The following is a 16826-nucleotide window of genomic DNA, read 5'->3' as shown; positions in this document are numbered from 1 at the left end:
ACCTAATCATAGGACCATTTACAATGACCTATTAACCTGTGTTACTTTGGACATTGGTAGGAAACTGGAGCCCAGAAGCCCAAGTTGTCATGGGGAGAATGTACATACTCCTTACAGATTGTGACAGAATTGAACTTCGAGCTCTGACGCTCTGAGCTGTAATAGCATTACATTGTTCTGCTACTGTAGCGCCCCAGTTTAATGCTATTAAAGCAATGTATGTTGGTGAAATAAAGTTCAGTCTTTTGGCTGACAACAATGCTTTCATGAAATGGATGGAAATCAATAGATTTTTAAAACAGTCAAACAATTGTATGTTAAACATTGTCATTGTGCAAATGAAATTTTTAGCAATTTTAATCTGGTTTTACTGGTTGTAAGTCACACATCACAGCACAAAACTGATAACTTCAGTAGCCCTTTGACACACATGATGTTGAAGATGCAAATAAAACACTAGTTGGAAAAGAGGAGAAAAGTTTCTCATGTGACTGACGTTGTGCCAGATTATTGAGCCGATTTCTTTTCGGTGACCTTTGTTTTCTACCATCTGATTTTGAACCCTTATAGATTCCATGGGCCAATCATACAATATCCAGTTGGCTAATTATTAATTCCTTCACAAGATATTAATCAAGAATCCTTAAACTGTTTTCAAATGTCAAATGGATTTCATGTTTTCAAAGTAATTCACATAATGTATGACTCGTGGCTGTGTTTAGCAGCTACTTAAAATTATTTGGCTAATTTATCATGCAATGAATCTGGGATGCCTGGACTTTGAGACTGAAGAAAATAGCCTGTTTCACTTGCAGGCAATTCAATTTTTATTTTGGTTTTAAGTTCTCAAAAGTAAAGTCTAGGTTTTTTAAATAAAATCTATGTTCTTTACAAACAAGAAAAAATCTGTAGATGCTGTAAATCCAAGCAACACACACAAAATGCTGGAGGAACTCAGCAGGCCAGGCAGCATCTATGGAAAAAAAGTACAGTCGATGTTTGGAGCCGAAACGTTGACTGTACTTTTTTCTCCCCCCCCCGGCTTGCTGAGTTCCTCCGGCATTTTGTGTGTGTTGCGCCATGTTCTTTAGTTAGGAATGCATTTGTCTTAAATTAGCTAATCTCCCACCAGGCTTTTGATAAATTAATTCTTCTGAAAGTAGTTGGCATGTTAAAAATAAGTAACTGTTCTCAATATGGGTACTACTACGAACACCACATTTATTGATCATTCCATGTTGTTTTGAGTTTTGCAATCCTCTTTGTTAGGTAATTTTCCGATTCATTCTTGATCATAAACCCATTTTGAGTTCTGAAGACCTAATTAGAGGGGAAAAATGCTGTAAAATAGGCTCACGAAGTCAACATCATTAGGCGCAAATTGGAGAGCTTTTTGTTTTTACAAACACATCCAAGTAGTTCAACTTGCAGGTTCAAACATTGTTACTTCAGATGTTGTGGTCTAAAAGATAGCTGAAAATAGTTCACTGGATTGGTTGAGTGACACAAGTTTCCTCTGTTTAGCTCTTGTATGAGCTAAACTTGGCAGATAAGGTTAGTTTGTTCAATTATAAGGATGCAAGAGCAAAAACACATTTTAATCCCTTGGTCAAGACCAATTTGCCATCAAAGTTCATGAACACTGCCTTTACTCCATGTATTTCATAATATTCTGTAACAAAATTGAAGCTCAAATTTAAAAATGACAATTGTCAGTCATGGAATAGTGTTCCAACAGAGTTTCTTAATTTCACTTAGGAAAAGGTTGGTGCTAATTAAATCTTGCTTCCTTGCCTTGGATTTCCTTACCAGCAGAAATAGTTGCCATTTATCCTGTCAGTCTCCCATTTATCTTTAAATATTTTATATTAAATCAGCACTTAATTCTAAATTCTGTGATCATGTTTCTTCTTTCATGCTGTTGCAGTCCTTGGAGATTGAGTTATCATACTGGTAAATATATAGTATGTCCTTCCTGATGTGTAATGACTGCTCCAATTGAACATAAAATTGTGAAGTGTTATATTGCCAGCTATCAAATAGAGGGTTGAGAGAAGTTTTTCTTAATTATTTCTGTTAATAAAGTAATCAGATCTTAAGATGAAGACCAAGAATTAATAATACAGGAGAAATGGATTTAATTTCTTTATTCTCTTCCTGATAGATTAAAAGCTTCACAAAAGTTGTTGCCAATAATTTGGGGCTTCCAAGGCAACCTGAGATTGTGTAATATGTATGTTGGATGTGGTCTTGTTTTTGGCTCTCAAAGTGAAACTCACTACTAAAGGAGATAGATGTCAACTTAACCTGTTATGTTGGAAGTTGCAAGCAACCAATAACATAATAAACATAACTGTGTTTGGAGAGCCAGCTGGCAATTTGATTTGGTGAAGTGCCTGGCCTCTCGTCAATCTAACAAAACATTTGTGACCAAGCATTGGAAAACCATTTATGGGTCGCCAGAAAATGAGTTAAATGCTCTTAAAATTGGATGTATGATACGTGATTGTGGTTCACAAGCTTCCTGGGACTGTGCCAATTTGCTTGATCAAAATTACTAGTTGATGTTGTAGGATTTTAAGTACAAAATGTTTGCATAGTGAAAATCATTCAGGTTTACCAGAGCAGCGTATGTAAGTTTCTGTGGATGTTGAAATAGTAAATGAAGCTGGAATTGAATTTTCCATTTAGAATACTGCATTTAGGCCAACTATAGTTTCAGAATTAGTTTTCCTTTAATTTATCTCATTTGTGGAGATTATTATTGAATCAGTAGCCCTTATTTTGCTGTATTATAATCAAAATTGTTCCTGCTCATAATTAAGAGGCTAACCAACGAAACTAAAAATATATATTTTTTGAAATGCATCCAGCCTTGTATTAGCATCATGGTAAGTCCAAATGTGTTACTTTTTCCATTGTGTAATCTGGAAGGCTAATTTTGAATATTAACCAATTTAAATATTGACAGTAAAACTTCAATTATCTGTTATGCAATTGTTCAGCAATCCCAATATTTGGCAATGGCTTTAGGGGAAAAAAAACAAACAAATAAATACATAAATTGCTGGGCCCTAAATCTCTCATGCCATTTAAAACATGCTGGGGTCACTGGAAAATTTATTATGCTCTTTTAAGTAAGTATTTTAAAAGTGTGGAGTAATAAGTGGAAAAACATCCAGCTGTTTTAGAAAATCTGCCACCTCATAAGTTCTCTGTACTGGATTATCAGCGCTTTACTATATTATTCAATGAACTCTTTGAATTTATTGTACTCTAGTTAATTTAACAAATTATTTTAATATTTGGTTCTCACACACACTTCAGTTCCAATATTTTTGGCTTTGATAGTCTAATATTTATCTCACAGGATGGAATGGAATTTCTTGAAGGAATTGACAAAAGTAATTTGAAGCGTTCCCAAAGTCAGCTAACATATTTTATTGGTAAACCTACACCTGATCAAGCAGTCATTAAAAGTGGTTACTGCGTTAAACAAGGAGCAGTGGTGAGTAATCAAAGCCTCAAAGTATCTTTGTTTCAAAATGTATTTACATTTGCATACACTTTTATAGTTGTTGACTATTTACCTTTCACTAATGTTCTGAACTTTTTAAGAGGGTAAAAATTTTAATTTGTTGAGCAGATATAAGGAGCTAATTGGTCAATTTTTTTTCTCCTTTTTCTTGTAACCTGGCTAATTGAGATTCTGATTTACTCTTGGTACTTATTTTTTTCCAACCCGGCTTGTCCTGTATCCATCAAGCATAGTGTTAGTCATTGTGTTGGTCTCTTGCAGCAGAAGACTGTTAGGAGAAGACTGTTACGTACCCCGTAACTGGGTTGCCAAACCAGCAGAAATGGATCACTCAGTTGGAGTCTGGATTACTAGAACTAAGAAAGTTTTATTAAAGAAACAAGCAACACAGTACTCTAATCAAAAGGATAATAAATGCAACAGTTCAGCAATGATAAACATACATGTACACAGAATTAAGATAACAGGATCAATCAAGCTCTATCGTTGTCTAGGGGTAAATGACCAATTTCAAAGTGACGCAAAGTTCAGTTCAATTTAGTTCAGTTCAGTTCGCAGACAGTGGGGGGAAGGAGAGAGAGAGCAAAACGAATGAATATTCAAACGGCTTCCACACACAGACCTTCGCAGTCAGCTTTCGTGCGAGCCGTTTGTGATGTCATCTGAGGTCACCGACCGTGACCCCTCCGTTTCCAGATACGATCTTTTCCCTGCGCTGAACCTGGCACCCAGGCAAGGGTGGACACACACCAGGTTCCCGCCGATCGTGCCTTTCCACCCTGAGCGTCTATGGCTTGATCCCGCGATCAGCCGTCCAAAAGCTTCCCACCGACTTGTGAGAAGCGCACCGCTTCCAGGGTCTCGTTACCTCAGGTGTCGTGTGTGTGCTGCCTCAGCGAACCTGTCCCTTTTTATCCCCCTGCTGGGGTATCGCCTGTCCATCACTTCAAACAGTTCAGGGTTCAAAGGGGGAGCCGCTCTTGACTGCTCTCCTTCCCCTTCATTACACATCTCCAAATGCTGCTCCATTGTTTTCCTTATCTCTCTTTACTCCTGAAGACAGGTGGCAGACCAACTGCTGATCACACAGGACAGCTACATCGTAATCTATGTGTATTCTTGTCACAAGACCAAGATTTTAATAGTCCTGTCTTAGGTTTAAGCTTGACTGCATCCTTTCTTGCTGAGTTTGTTCCTTAAGAATTTAATTGCCCAAAACTGTTTGCTTTTCAACAATGGACATTCCTCTTCAAAATTGGTCATAATAAGAACAAAGGAAGAAAGCTTATAATAGATCTTTAATACCATACCAAAGCTTTCTTCCATGCCATCTGATAGAGCATGAAGGTCCTATTCCAATACAGTTCTTCATTTTCACTTAGATTTTACTTTTATCTTTTGGAACTTCTAAGTGCATTTCTTTCTGACTGTGCATATTTGGTGATGCAGTTAAATGTGATGCAAGTAGCACGTTGTGCTCAAGTTGTACTTGGGGAAAAATGCATTAAAAGAAGAGGTGTTTAGGTTGACCAAGAATATGATTAAAATATATATTTCAAAATGGATTTGGTTGAAGAATTAATAGCTGAAGGCAAACTTGATACTTGTGCATCTGACCTGTCTTTTGTTCAAAAGAGACTGGAGTAGAAGAAATGAAGATTAGGGTTGCAAAGGATTTAATGGTAGTTTGAAGAGCGACAAGTCCATGAAGAAACTCGAGTACAAATCAGGAACTTTACGTCTGACTCATTATTGGATCAGAAGTAAAAGTGGGTTTGCCGGAGCATTAGTGAAGGATGAATGGAGGAGTTTCAAGCTATGGCTGCAGAATTTAAGATGAACTAAATTGTGCAAAGTATGAAGAATAAGAAAATGTTCAGGAGAGCATTGAAATAGTCAACGACTTAATGAGCATGAAGAACATCTGAAGTGTGGATAAAAGCTGGTTTTAAGTTAGCATGCTGAGAAACTAAGGAAATAGGCTATTTTCATTAAATATTATGTAATGGATCTCTGGTAGCTAGGGTGCAACAGTGATAGCAATATGATAGAACAGGAAGCAGTAGTATTTGATTGAATCAAAGAAAGGTTTGAGGTAACTGTAGCCTTAATGGACATTTGAGGGCAAAACACTGAGTCAAATGTTTACCAAAGGAAGATAATATGGGGTTTTCAGATCAGTCAACTCAGTCCCAAGAGTTGAGTACAGCAGTTCCTCAGAGCTGTGTCCTAGGCCCAGCCACCTGCTGTTGAGTCATCATTGACCATTGTTCAAATGTGGCAACAATCTGGGCAAATGGCTAGTTCTGTTAGTAAATGGAATTGGTTAAAAACGTGTAGTTGGTGTGGACATTGTTGCTAAGGGTGCCTGTTTCTGTGCATTACGAATTTACATTTAAGCATGCTTTTTAGAATGCTTTGCAGAAGTTTATCCTAATTTAAAAAAGATGAGAAAGACTGTGGTTAACAAAAATATTTTTAAAAAATTAAATAAGCATGCGAATTGGCATAAGCTAGTGGTGGTCAAAAGCTGGGAATTTTTCAGCAGAGAGATTGATTTTGAGAGGAAACTGGCAAGTAATATCAAAACAAAAAAGAAAATTATAGCTTGGGTAACTGTGGGATCCTGTGAGGGTAAGACTGGAAATAAATAGCAGGAGATGAGCAGCTAACAGATAATTTAAACCAGTGCTCTGTACTGTTGTTTTTCAGTCTTCACGGTGTAGGGCTCTGTAAATATCTCAGAAAACAGATGAATTGGTTTCAAATGGTGTAGAAAAACTTGTAAAAGTACCATAAGAAGGGAAAGACTAATGCAGTGGATTCTGGTTAATCAGAGCAGCTGCTTATTTGGAACGAAACTTAAAGAAAAAAACTAAATTAAGAAAGTAGCTGGGATCCTCTTTGTTTATTTGGGACATGATACAGCTGAACAGGAACAGAAGACTGCTGCAGAGCAGTTTCTAACTGGTGTCAGTGATGTGTATTTGCACAACTATTAGGTGCTACACTGCTTGGAGCAAACAGTTTTTAAATAGTGTCAGTTACGTGTGTTGTGTTCAAAAAGAAGTGATTTTTGTCACTGATAGTTGACGAGTAATAAACAGGAAGGCAAACTGGAACTGTTCTGCTCACTGCGTTTCAAGCATTCAGACTTGGAGATGCTAGAAACGACTGGGAGTGAAAATAAAACTATTTCAAGTTGGGAATTAAGGTTAGAATTTGAAGGTATCAACTTGAATGTTACAATGAAAATGAAGATTTGGAGGATGCATTCAGTAAAGGCAGTCCATTATCTTTATACTTCATTGTCACCAAACAATTGATACTAGAACGTATAATCATCGTAGTGATATTTGATTCTGCGCTTCCCACTCCCTGGATTACAAATATTAAATATTAAAAAATTAAATTATGAATCATAAATAGAAAATAGAAAAATGGAAAGTAAGCTAGTGTAAAAAAACCGAGATGCAGGTCCGGATATTTGGAGGGTACGGCCCAGATCTGGGTCAGGATCCGTTCAGCAGTCTTATCACAGTTGGAAAGGAGCTGTTCCCAAATCTGGCCTTACGAGTCTTCAAGCTCCTGAGCCTTCTCCCGGAGGGAAGAGGGACGAAAAGTGTGTTGGCTGGGTGGGTCGTGTCCTTGATTATCCTGGCAGCACTGCTCCGACAGCGTGCGGTATAAAGTGAGTCTAAGGACGGAAGATTGGTTTGTGTGATGTGCTGGGCTGTGTTCACCATCTTCTGCAACTTCTTCCGGTCTTGGACAGGACAACTTCCATACCAGGTTGTGATGCACCCTAGAAGAATGCTTTCTACGGTGCATCTATAAAAATTAGTGAGGGTTTTAGGGGACAGGCCAAATTTCTTTAGTTTACTCAGGAAGTAAAGGCGCTGGTGGGCCGCCTTGGCAGTGGACTCTGCTTGGTTGGACCAAGTCAGGTCATTTGTGATATTGACCCCGAGGAACTTAAAGCTTTTGACCTATTCCACTTGCGCACCACTGAAGTAAATTGAGTCGTGCGGTCTGCTACTCCTTCTGAAGTCAACAACCAATTCCTTCGTCTTGTTGATGTTGAGGGATAGGTTATTGTCTTCGCACCATGCCGCCAGGTTCTTAATTTCCTCTCTGTACTCAAACTCATCATTACCCGAGATATGGCCTACAATTATTGTGTCATCAGCAAACTTGTATATTGAGTTTGATGGAAACTTGGCTACACAATCATGGGTATACAGTGAGTACAGCAGGGGGCTGAGTACACAGCCTTGTGGGGCACCGGTGCTCAGAGTGATTGTAGAGGAGAGCTTGTACCCTATTTTTACAGCCTGGGTCCTGTCTGTGAGGAAGTTAAAGATCCAGCTGCAGATCTGAGTGCTAAGGCCCAGGTTCCAGAGCTTAGGAATCGGTTTATTTGGAATGATGGTATTAAACGCAGAGCTGTAGTCAATGAAAAGGAGCCTTACGTATACGTCTTTATTCTCCAGGTGTTCTAAGGAGGAATGTAGGGCCAGAGAGATGGCATCTGCCATTGGCCTGTTACTCCAGTAGGCGAATTGCAAAGCGTCAAGGTTGATCGGTAGGCTGTGGTTGATGTGTGCCATAACCAATCGCTCGAAGCACTTCATAGCAATTGATATCAGAGCCACAGGTCGATAGTCATTCAGGCATGCCACCTTGCTCTTTGGCACTGGGATTGTTGTTGCCTTCTTAAAACACGAGGGGATCTTAGACTGAAGCAAGGAGCAGTTGAAGATGTCAGCAAACACTCCAGCTAGCTCGCTTGCACAGGCCCCGGAGAACCCGTCCCGGGACGCCATCTGGGCCAGTCGCCTTCCTTGGATTTATCTTCAGGAAGGCCCTCCTAACGTCCTCCTCAGTGACGATGAATCTTGATGCCACCAGGTTCGGTTCATCTGGAGGGAGCGGGACGCTCCTCTTCTGTTCGAATCTTGCGTAGAATACGTTAAGTTCATCAGGAAGAGAAGCGCCACAGTTATTGATATTCCCAGCCTTTTCTTTGCGCCCAGTGATCTCATTTAAACCCTGCCATAGTCTACTGGCATCCCTCTGGTTAGCCTGGGCTTCCAACTTGGCTCGATATTGCCTCTTGGTGCCCTTAATGGCTTTCCGGAGTTCACACCTGGATTCCGTGTAGCGACTGGTATCTCCGGATCTAAAAGCTGCAGCTCTAGACTTCAAAAGGGACTTGACCTCATAATTCATCCAAGGTTTCCGGTTAGGGAATACCCGGATCGTCTTGCGAGACACACAGTCCTCCGTGCATTTCCAAATAAAGTCCGTGATAGCTGAGGCGTACTCATCAAGGTTAGCTGCCGAGTCCTTGAATACTAACCAGTCCACCGATTCAAAGTAGTCACGGAGGACCTCATCTGTATTCTCCGTCCAACGCAACATGACTTTTGACACTGTGACCTCCTGCTTCAGTTTCTGTTTGTAAGCCAGGAGGAGGAGTACGGCCTGATGGTCCGATTTTCCGAGGTGAGGTCGTGAGACGGAACGGTAGGCATCCCTGACTGCTGTGTCAAGTATATTCGGGCCTCTAGTGGGGCAGGAGACGTTGGTATAACTTTGGCAGCGCCTAGCTGAGGTTGGCCTGGTTAAAGTCCCTGGCTGTAATGAGCAAAGCCTCCGGATACCTGATCTCAAGTTCACTAATGTTGGCATGTTCCAAAGCACACTCCACGTCCACCCGGGGGAGGAATATAGACCGCTGTCAGTATGACCGGGGTGAATTCCCGTGGCAGATAGTAGGGACAACACTTCACTGACAGGTGTACCAGGTCCGGGCTGCAGGAGCTTGTCAGTGCCACTGTGTCCGAGCACCAGGCAGTGTTGATCAGTAGGCGGACACCACCTTCCCTCGTCTTGCCTGAAGACGCTGTGCGGTCCATCCGATGGATCGAAAATCCCTCTGGTCGGATGGCACAGTTGGGGGTGGCAGGGGAGAGCCAGGTCTCGGTGAGACAGAATACACAGCAGTTGTGCATCTCCCTGCAGTAGGTGAGTCTGCCTTTAAGATCATCCACCTTGTTTTCTATGGCTTGCACATTAGCTAGTAGGATGGTGGGCATAGGGACCCTGAAGCCCCTCAGCTTCAATCTGACCAGCAGCCCAGCTCTTTTCCCACGCTTCCTCAGTAAATATTGCATCTTTCCAGGTTTCCATGGATGCAGTGTGTTGTTGGCAGCTCTTTGAGGTTGGTGGACACGTCCCGCAGGGATCAATCGGGTCGCGTCATCGGGTGCTCCGGGTCGGGCCGAGTGACGGGGGAGGCTCCGCTGCCACTTCCAGCTGCCGGGGGCCTGGGCTGTCGATTGGGTCAGGCCCCGAAGCCGACACTAAATTCCGGAGGGCCGGGCTCCTGGCTGAAACAAGTCCGTAAACTGAGTCAAGGTTGCGGAGGCCTCCTCTCCAGCTGAGCCTTGGGCTCAATTTCCGAGGTCGGCGGCGGAGGCCTCACTTCTGGCAGCTGTGGATGTCCACCAGCGGGGCTTTACGGTGGTCGCTCCAGGGTAGCGTCTGGGGCACCTTGAGGTCTCCGCCGTCACTTCTGTATGGTCGTCTGCTCCAGAGATGCTCTCGGAATGGGCCGTGTCTCCAAGCGCTCCGGCACGGTAGCAGACTGCGGGTCTCCCGGAACGTGGTGGGCCTCGGACCAGGCCTCGCTGGTGGGGTCCAGGTGCGGTCCGGAGTTTAAGAAGCAGTTCTGGCGTGGTGGTCTCCAGCTGGGTCAGTAGCTTCACCAGGGTGTTGTTGATCTTGCCAGATGTAGCAGATTGAAGGTTTAGAAGGGTTTCTTGGGTATAGGATAGTGTAGAGGGCAGTTTGCTCGGGAGAGCACGTGCAGAGTCGCCAGTTACCGGCGCCGTCTTAAACTGCACTGATTTTTGTTCATCTACAGATTCCTCCAACAACTATAATGTTATAGAAACATAGTAACATAGAAAATAGGTGCAGGAGTAGGCCATTTGGCCCTTCAAGCCTGCACCGCCATTTATTATGATCATGGCTGATCATCCAACTCAGAACCCCGCCCCAGCCTTCCCTCCATACCCCCTGACCCCTGTAGCCACAAGGGCCATATCTAACTCCCTCTTAAACATAGCCAATGAACTGGCCTCAACAGTTTGCTGTGGCAGAGAATTCCACAGATTCACCACTCTCTGTGTGAAGAAGTTTTTCCTAATCTCGGTCCTAAAAGGCTTCCCCTCTATCCTCAAACTGTGACCCCTCATTCTGGACTTCCCCAACATCGGGAACAATCTTCCTGCATCTAGCCTGTCCAATCCCTTTAGGATCTTATACGTTTCAATCAGATCCCCCCTCAATCTTCTAAATTCCAACGAGTACAAGCCCAGTTCATCCAGTCTTTCTTCATATGAAAGTCCTGCCATCCCAGGAATCAATCTGGTGAACCTTCTTTGTACTCCCTCTATGGCAAAGATGTCTTTCCTCAGATTAGGGGACCAAAACTGCACACAATACTCCAGGTGTGGTCTCACCAAGGCCTTGTACAACTGCAGTAGTACCTCCCTGCTCCTGTACTCGAATCCTCTCGCTATAAATGCCAGCATACCATTCGCCTTTTTCACCGCCTGCTGTACCTGCATGCCCACTTTCAATGACTGGTGTATAATGACACCCAGGTCTCGTTGCACCTCCCCTTTTCCTAATCGGCCACCATTCAGATAATAATCTGTTTTCCTATTTTTGCCACCGAAGTGGATAACTTCACATTTATCCACATTAAATTGCATCTGCCATGAGTTTGCCCACTCACCCAACCTATCCAAGTCACCCTGCATCCTCTTAGCATCCTCCTCACTGCTAACACTGCCACCCAGCTTCGTGTCATCCGCAAACTTGGAGATGCTGCATTTAATTCCCTCATCCAAGTCAGTAATATATATTGTAAACAACTGGGGTCCCAGCATTGAGCCTAATGTATTATTGATAGTGTTACAATCTGTTCTATATTATTGTTTGTTTATACCTTTTTAACTATTCTCAGGGAATTTTGGCTAATTGGGGCACTGCTTAATTGGGTCAAGATGTACTAACTAGTCCTGCTGTGTCCCAATTAACAAGAATCTATTTTTCTACATAAAGACAAGACGAGTCTTTAAAGGAAGTGGTTGCAGGGATGCTAGAGTCATTGACTGAAGTTCTGGGAGAGTACAGCAAGTTTGGAAAAGTACAAATGTGGCTCCCTTGTTCAAGAAGAGAGGAAGACAAAAAGTGGAAACTACAGACCAGATACCTTAACTTCTGTTGTTAGCAAAATGCTTGTAATAGCTTGTCATTTATACAACCTTGATGCTATGCAATTTTAATAATACCTCTGTTGTAAACTTCAATTTCTTTGTAAGAAAGACCAACCCAAGTCAACAAGGTTTTATAAATGGAAAATCATGTTTGACAATTTTTTCTGTAGTTCTTGGAGGATATAGCAAACAAGTACTCACGCTATTAGAAGTGCATTGACATGGATTTAATGGCAAGTTGTCACCTAGAATACTGAGTTGGAATAAATGGGTCTGTTTTCAGGTTAGAACAGTCTACCTAGTGGACTACTCTGAGGATCAGTTCTTGACTTTGAGTTAGTTATTACATTTATTAATGACTTGCAGGAGGGGTAGTGTGTATTGCAGTGATCCCCAATGGGGGCAGTACTGCCTGCCCCCCTGGGGGGGAGTTATGTGTCCCAAGGGTGTGTTAGGGTAAATAGAAGTCATTGGGGAGCATTCAAGATTCTTTGGGGGGGGGGGGTGCAAGCGGCACCCTATCTTGAGGTAAGAGACCTGACCAACCGTGTCAACTCACTGCCATCAACATCCGATAGACATTCTCAGTTTGTGCTAAGCCTTTATTTTAATTTAGCCCCGTTAATGATGGATAAATACGTAGGGTGCGATCTCATTTGAAGGCGGTGAAGCCTTGAATTCTATTCCTGCTAAGAAAGAGAAACTACAGAAAGTATGTCAATACAATGTTATTACATACCTGGAGTATGGATTTATTCCATTCCCGTCAGATTAGCGACGCCCCATGTCTTATTTGTAATACAGTACAGTGTACTGTCTAATGAGGCCATGAAACCATCAAGATTGCAGGAACACTTCCGTAAAAGACACCCTGCAAAGTCTACTTATGGTATTACTCAGTTCCAGAAGATGAAAGATACTTTTGAAAAGGTTGCACACTCGAGTCATTTGCCAAGAAAGCTAAAAATGATCTTGATAGTAGTCTCGTTGCTTCTAACAGCATTTCCAAATTGATAGCAAAGTGTGGAAAATCTCATACAATTGGTGAAAGATTAATAATGCCTGCTGTATCAGAAGTGCTTGCTGCTGTGTATACCAGTATTTTTAAATCAATTCCTCTCAGTAATAACTGTAGCTCATTGTATCGACAAAATGAGTGAAGACATTGAATATCAACTATGCACTGAGCTACGAGAAACAGAATTTGGGATATAGCTGGATGAGTCAACTGTGCAAGACAATGAGGCAGTGCCAATGGCATATGTACAGTTTATCAAAAATGGAAAAGTTTATGAAGAAATTCTCTTTTGTAAAAAGTTGAAAACAAATATCAATGGAGAATCAATCGGTGACGAGTTGAAAATGTATATTGAGAATATAAGTATTCTGATTAGGAACATGACTTCTTGTGCAACAGATGGAGCACCATATATGATCGGTTGCCATGCTGGTTTTGTGGGATTTATGAAAAAAGAAATTCCAAGTCTGTTTGCAATCATCAATTGTGTAATTCATCGTCAACATCTCGTGGCCAAAAACCTCAATTGGCGACTTTTTTCAAGCGTGACTCTTGTAATATCTGCTAGTAACAGAATTAAAGCTCATCCATTAAATAGCAGAGTATTTTGCCAGTTATGCCAAGATAACGATGAAAAGTTTGAATGCTTGCTTCACACTGAAGGGTGTTGGCTGTCAAAAGGCTGTTGCTTAAAACATTTCTTTGTTCAAAAATTCAACCAGTGTTAAAAAGATTAAAGTCAACAAGAGTTTGGGAAACAAGATTGAACTTCTACATGGAGATGTGGCATACCTAGCTGATCTGTATGACAAAATGAACATTCTAAATATGAAACTGCAGGGTGAGAATTTCAATTTAACCCAGGCAAAGTACAGTACTGTGCAAAAATTGGCAATAAACTGGACTGGTCAAAGAACACTGAGGCTGTCTACAAGAAGGGTCAGAGCCGTCTCTATTTCCTGAGGAGACTGAGGTCCTTTAACATCTGCTGGACAATGCTGAGGATGTTCTACGAGTCTGTGGTGGCCAATGCAATCATGATTGCTGTTGTGTACTGGGGCAGCAGGCTGAGGGTAGCAGACACCAGCAGAATCAACAAACTTATTCGTAAGGCCAGTGATGTTGTGGAGATGGAACTGGACTCTCTGACGGTGGTGTCTGTAAAGAGGATGCTGTCCAAGTTGCATGCCATCTTGGACAATGTCTCCCATCCACTACATAATGTACTGGTTAGGCACAGGAGTACATTCAGCCAGAGACTCATTCCACCGAGATGCAAGACAGAGTGTCATAGGAATTCATTCCTGCCTGTGGCCATCAAACTTTACAACTCCTCCCTTGGAGGGTCAGATACCCTGAGCCAATAGGCTGGTCCTAGACTTACTTCCTGGCATAATTTACATATTACTATTTAACTATTTATGGTTTTATTACTATTTAATTATTTATGGTGCAACTGTAACGAAAACCAATTTCCCCCGGGATTAATAAAGTATGACTATGACTAAAAATCTTAAGCACATGTATAGCTAGGGTGCCCAAGACCTTTGCATAGTACTGTATTTGTCAACATGGAGTGGAGAGCGAGTTTGTAAAGCTGGCAGGAGCAAAGCTTGTTAGGAGTGGCAAGGGTGAAGCACTGCAGGGAGGGGTGTGGGTCAGGTTAGCAGAGGAATGCCAGGGTGGTGGGAGGCAGGGGCAGGTGGCACAGGTGATGACACACCCAGCCCGGAGATGCCAGGTAAGGTCATTTGATTCCAAACAATTGGTTTATTGGTCATTACAGAACGTCCCTCTGGTGCTTCCTGCTCCCTCCCCTCTCCATTTCCCTTTTCCCAATCATGATTTCCCTTTCCCACTCTGTCCTCAATCGAAACTCATATCAGAGTCAGGTTTATCATCACTCATGTCATGGAATTTTTTTGGGTGCAGTAGTACAGTGCAATACGTAGAATTACTACTGTATTGTGCAAAAGTCTTAGGCACCTTAGCTATATATATGCGCCTCAGACTTTTGCACAGTACTGTACAATGTATGTTCTGTTGGAAGGACCGAAAAGCAGACTGGGAGAGAATGGAGTACAAAGAAATCCCAATTTTCTTATGAATGAAGCAAAATTTATTGTGCAGGTGAAGTAGTTAAAAGGGAAATAAGTATAATGACCTTTCTTAAAAAAAGAATTAGAGTTTAGAAAGGGGGGAGTATTGCTAAAGTTGCACCGGACATTAGTGAAGCTGCATCTGGAATCTTGCACACTTTTAGTCCCCTTGTTTAAGAGGGAACGAAGAGGAGAGAGAAAGAAGGGAAACTTGTTAAGGATTGCATGAATGACTAAAAAGTTTGTTTTCTGAAATTTCTAAGACTGACAGGAAGTCATATTGAGGTACATAAAATCTTAGAAACTCTTGACAAGGTACATTTTGAGAGGGTGTCACTAGTTGAAGAATGAAACAATGGGTTGTAGCTTCAAGATCAGTCATTTAAAACTGAGGTGTCCAGTAATTTCTCCTTGCAGAGGGCGTTTCTGGTAGTCTCCAACCCAGAGATTAGATCACTGAAAGTAGGTAATTTTTCTTTTCTTTTTTTTTGAATGATCAGGGAATTGGGAGGTGTGCGGAGCTAACACAGAAAAAGAATTGAGAATGGGATGGATCAACCATGATTGTGTAAAATGGCAGGGTAGGCCTGAGGGGCTTTTTGAGCTACTGCAGTTCCAAAATTCGTGTCTGTCTGGATGTTTTTGTGTTGTTCAATTCTACAACATGCATTCATGGCTGATAATTGACAGGTAGCAGTCATCTTACTAAAATAAAAATGATCAACTCCAGTGGAAGTATCAAACGACTTGTTTCTGGCATTCAAGAGCACGAACATTGCTAAGTCTTCCACCCACATTCTTGAAGCCATCCTTAATCAGAAACTCAGTTGGACCAAGTTTTAGTGTCTTGACACCTTGGCATGTTTCTAGTATCTACAAGACGGGCATGCCTCCGGGTTTGACAAGAAGCTCAGAGATCTTGACCTTCACACTGCCTTGTACAGCTGGATGCTGGACTTCCTGTCAGATCGCTGGCAGGTGGTACGAGTGGGCTCTTTCACCTCTGCCCTTCTGACCCTCAACACAGGAGTCCCTCAGGGCTGTGTCCTGAGCCCCCCCTTTACTCTCTGTATACCCATGTGTTGCGACCCACAGCTCCAATCTGCTAATTAAATTTGCAGATGATACTACATTGACTGGCCTTATTTCAAATAACAACAAGGCAGACTACAGAGAAGAAATCATCCCCCTGACATAGTGGTGTCAAGAAAACAACCTCTCCTTCAATGTTGCAAAAACAAAGGAGCTGGTTGTGGACTACATTAGGAATGGTGACAGGCTTACCGCAATTCACATCAATGGATCTAGGGTCGAGAGGGTGAACAGCTTTAAGTTCCTCAGTATAAATAGCACCAAGGACTTCATGTGGTCTGTACATACCGGCTGTGTGGTGGAAAAAAGCACACCAGTACCTCTTTCACCTCAGACGGTTGAAGAAGTTTGGCATGAGTCCCCAAATCCTAAGGACTTCCTTTTGGGGCACATTTGAGAGCATCCCGACTGGCTGACCTGCCAGCAATACTAAAAACTTGAAAACCAAATAAATAATAACATTCCTTGCATTGAAGTTATGCATGGCCTATATTTTTTTGAGTTCATTTTAAAGAACTATTAAATACAGTGGATCTGAGTAATTGGGCCATCGATCAATCAAAGGAGGCTTATTTGGGACAGCTTAAGAACAAAAGTGAATGGAGGGAAAATAGCTGGGATTCCCATTGTTTATTTGGGATACTCTGCTACTTAATTGTGAAAGGAGACTGTAGTTGAACAGTTTCCAACTCGAGTCAATCAAGTGCAGTTGAACGGATGTTGGACACCACTGATTTAGTGAACAGTTTTTAAATGGCATATGTTTGTGTTCAAAAAGCAGTAAT

The 16826-nt window shown here is 41.9% G+C and overlaps 1 protein-coding gene across 13 annotated transcripts in view; it reads left to right on the top strand.

Moving 5' to 3' along the window:
• plekha1b (pleckstrin homology domain containing, family A (phosphoinositide binding specific) member 1b) overlaps nucleotides 1-16826 on the top strand; it is an 80398-nt gene that overhangs the window by 44726 nt on the left and 18846 nt on the right. For all 13 annotated transcript variants that reach the window (XR_010021012.1, XR_010021011.1, XR_010021010.1 and 10 more), the window contains exon 7: nucleotides 3371-3508. Coding sequence is in view for 9 of the 13 variants with exons in the window: in XM_063071883.1 (XP_062927953.1) it covers nucleotides 3371-3508 (138 nt within the window). In the remaining 4 variants the exon portion in view is untranslated. The remainder of the gene's footprint in view (nucleotides 1-3370; nucleotides 3509-16826) is intronic.

This window comes from Mobula hypostoma, chromosome 19 (assembly GCF_963921235.1).
Source record: "Mobula hypostoma chromosome 19, sMobHyp1.1, whole genome shotgun sequence".
NCBI classification, from domain to species: Eukaryota; Metazoa; Chordata; class Chondrichthyes; order Myliobatiformes; family Myliobatidae; genus Mobula; species Mobula hypostoma.
This window is presented reverse-complemented; position numbering and strand designations above follow the sequence as displayed.